The sequence below is a fragment of the Notothenia rossii genome, assembly GCF_949606895.1.
Source record: "Notothenia rossii genome assembly, chromosome: 5".
Classification (NCBI taxonomy): Eukaryota; Metazoa; Chordata; class Actinopteri; order Perciformes; family Nototheniidae; genus Notothenia; species Notothenia rossii.
Window position 1 is genome coordinate 17,164,626 of NC_136903.1, and position 3,547 is coordinate 17,168,172.

General features: G+C 39.8%; 1 protein-coding gene across 1 annotated transcript; it reads right to left on the bottom strand.

Moving 5' to 3' along the window:
- Positions 1–629: 629 nt before the first annotated feature.
- On the bottom strand, positions 630–1,650 carry LOC307038391 (uncharacterized protein). The gene is made up of 2 exons (XM_079679776.1): positions 1,106–1,650; positions 630–792 (listed from the first exon to the last, which is right to left on the bottom strand). The coding sequence occupies exons 1-2, from the start codon at positions 1,535–1,537 to the stop codon at positions 778–780; spliced, it is 447 nt and encodes a 148-aa protein (XP_079535902.1). The 5' UTR covers positions 1,538–1,650; the 3' UTR covers positions 630–777.
- Positions 1,651–3,547: the final 1,897 nt, after the last annotated feature.

Here is a 3,547-nt window from a genome sequence, read left to right on the forward strand (position 1 = left end):
CAATGGTTTGGCTTATTGAAAGCTAATGTAAATGCAGGGTTCTTGCTATTTTTATTTGTATCTTCAGCTTTGGATAAAGTGTCAGCTAAATGAAATGTAATGTAATAAAAGTGTCAGCTAATTAAACCCTTTTTTTTCTTACTTTTTTGGTACCACCCTGGTCAAAGTTCTAAGTGAGCTGAGCCGTTACTAGAAGTGTGAGTTTAAACACTACAGATCACTGAACGGTCAGAGGAAATCGTCACTGGCGCGACGCAGGACAAACGCATTTCTTTAGGATTCGGCCAGATTTTAAAGATGGAAGCATGCTAAACCACAACGTACATTATGGCATACGAATTAAAAAGTGTAGACGGTTTCTTAGCAGATAAAAGGCTCAGTAAGTCTTGCATTTATTATGATGTTGTGGCAAATAGATTTGGGGAAAGGACCTGGCAAAATAAAACAAAGAACACTATAGTTGCATGACTCAATATTAGCACCACTAAGCCAAAGGTAATTTAAAAGCTTCACATGTTACCAGTGGGGTTTTAAGTGACGTTAGGAACAAGAAGTGCAAGAATTCTAACCATATCCATTTCAGATTTTTATGATTCATTCCTAATAAAACTAAAAGTGTTTTACCTGGTTAACATCTCCCTCTCGATAACAAAGACCAGCTTGGTGTCCTTCTCCACCACGGTGCGGTCCTCCACGACACACTGCATCTTCACAGAAACCTCTTGGCCCCAGACAGGTATCAGGCGTCAGGGGCCCCAGACTTCACCAACTTCTTCCTCAAGAGTCGGTCCTCTGCGTGAGGAAAGAAAAGAAGGTCATGCAGGCAGAAGCAGGGTTAATCTGTACTTGTTGGTAAACACATGCTACAAAATCCGCCAAAAAATGATCGGCAAGCTTGAGCTCGGTCCAATTTTGTGACATCGTCTTGTAGTCTGTGGTTTCAATGTAATATGAAATGTAGAAGTTAGATTGAGTAAATGAGCTACTACTTGATAGATTACTGATACAATATTATCTCACAATACCCAGCCTAAAGTGTCTCAACAAATTTCAAATGTGTGATTTGGGTTATATAAATAAACTTTAATTGAATTGATTTCCTCACCAGTGATGTCGAGCCAATCGTCTGCCCAAAAAGCTCCTCAAAGGTGGAGGAGGTCCACTCCTCCGTCACATATTCTGGAAAGAGACTTTCTGCTGAGCTGTCTATTTCCAGCACATCATCGTCCATCGATGGTTCTTGAAATCGCACCGTCTTCCAGCTGTTGGTTTTCTGCAGTTTCCTCTGCTCCTCGCATGCTGTGTCTCCACATTGCTCCGGATCAGAGGGCTTTCTTATATCGGAGCTTTGACTCTCTCCTGCACAGCTCTCTGCTTCAGCTTGCTCTTCCCCATGCAGCTCCTGGCCTTCCTCTGCAGACCCACAGGGCAGCTCGGTGTGAGTGTCATCGTCTGCAGGTTCAGTTATGGCCTCTTCTACTTCAGGTTTGGTAGGCTTTGGTGCGGGGTCGAACTCTTCACATGGTTCTGTCTCCATTTCAATGCAGAGAGCGACACCACCTGCATTCGCCTCGAGAAGGACTGATCCTCTCTGTCCGAGCCAATGTTCCACTTGGTGCAGGTTAGTAGTTCTGTTGAGTAGCAACTACTAAAATCTGTGAAAACATAGAAAAAAATATCTCCATGACATAATGTTGACAAAAATCCATGTTGTGCTTTAATAATCCAACTCAGGAAGAATCCCTTAATCCCGGTTTCATCTAAAGTTCTTTGTCCCGCCTGCTGCTGCGTAGTTTTTGCAGGTTTTGTTGCACCTCCTCAAACTCACTGCTTGTGTTTATCTTAGTCTACATGATCCATTGATGTGGCAACGACAAAAAAATGATCAATGTGAAGAAACCGTGCATAGCAACGAAGCACTCCCAGCCAGCAGGCTTGTGCAGTGGTAATCTGCAGGATTAGAAGAGAAAAACCTAATCTGCCAGAACGTCTGTAAGCTTCTTAGTGACTTCACCGTCGTGCCCCACAACACAGTTTCCATGAATGCAATCCACCAATAAGATCTCAGGAGATACAAACTCTTACTTAATTTGCTTGGGTTAGGTTGGAAGATGTTTATTTTCACTTGTCAAGGAGTGTCATAATAATCTGCAGGCTGTAAAACTTGTAATGTTTTTAACCCATGAAGGTGAATAAAATATGTGGTTTTCTGTCAGGTTTATCAAGACACTTAATTAAACTTAATCTCATAAAAATACAGATAAAAGCTAAACTCCAAGTATTTAATGGGAAGACTTTATTCCTTTCATTGGAGCATAATTAAATTCAGCAGAATACGGTCTCAACTGCAATGTTGCGACATTAAAATAGCAGGTTAAACGAGTAATAAGAGTAGTCTACATCTTTTATTAACATTTATACCATAATAAATCACTGCATCATACATTAAATGTACAGCTGATGTTCGGCCACAAGACACATATTTTGCTTAAAACATCACATTTTTCACAGATGGTGATAACAGGATTACAATTATGTTAATTCAAATATCATATGACTTCAAAGGCATTATGAATCTGTAATTGAATTGAATGAATAGCACATGTTATTTTACCCAGTTGTCCTCCATTGAAAAGTTATTTATCATTTCACCAAAGGTAATAATGAACAATTACACATTATCAGATATGTGGCTGTTATGTCCCTGTAGGAGCAGGACTAGACTCATGTAGTGCTGATGATAGACAGAAAACATCCTCCCGGCCATATTGTAAATAAACCCTGCGTTACTGACTGTCAGGCTACTCTTTAATCCTCAACCAAAACATGTTGTCCATCAGAGATTAAATTAATCCCAATTCCCTATTCGTCGTTTTCATTTCTATGTTGCACAGTTACAAGATACACACACTGTTAGTATAAAGGTAACATTTTAGGGAGTTTTTTTGGATAAATACTTCTTAATTATTAGTGTATGGGATTGTATTCTATCTATAAGATATCTTTAAGAAAAAATACTTTTGATTTAATAGTGTACTTTTTAGAATGTTGAGACTTGGTACTTTCCTTATAATAAATGTATAATAAAATTTGGAAGTTTCTCTGCACTGCACAAATACATACTAATGTCTTGACATTATAATACTATTGTCACACGTAACAGGTTTTGATGTGCGTGATGGATAAACACATAGAGTACATTTACCGAATTCAGCAACTTGGACACAGCATAGCTCAAGACTAATAAAAACAGTCTTTGAGTCGAATGAGATCTGGAAAACGAAAGTAAACTAGTTATTTAACTCGTCCTTCCTCTCTGTGTGTGTGTGTGTGTGTGTGTGTGTGTGTGTGTGTGTGTGTGTGTGTGTGTGTGTGTGTGTGTGTGTGTGTGTGTGTGTGTGTGTGTGTGCGTGTGCGTGTGCGTGTGTGTGTGTGTGTGCGTGTATAGCGTGTATAGGTGTATATTATGTGTATAGTGTGTAGTGTGTGTTAGCTCCGCCCACAGCCTCTCTCCTCCGTGACGTAGAAGGCAGTATGTCGCCAATAG

What these genes read in the sequence shown, in the direction of transcription:
- LOC307038391 (XM_079679776.1), bottom strand. Translation starts at nt 1,537, where the DNA reads ATGGAGACAGAACCATGTGAAGAGTTCGACCCCGCACCAAAGCCTACC.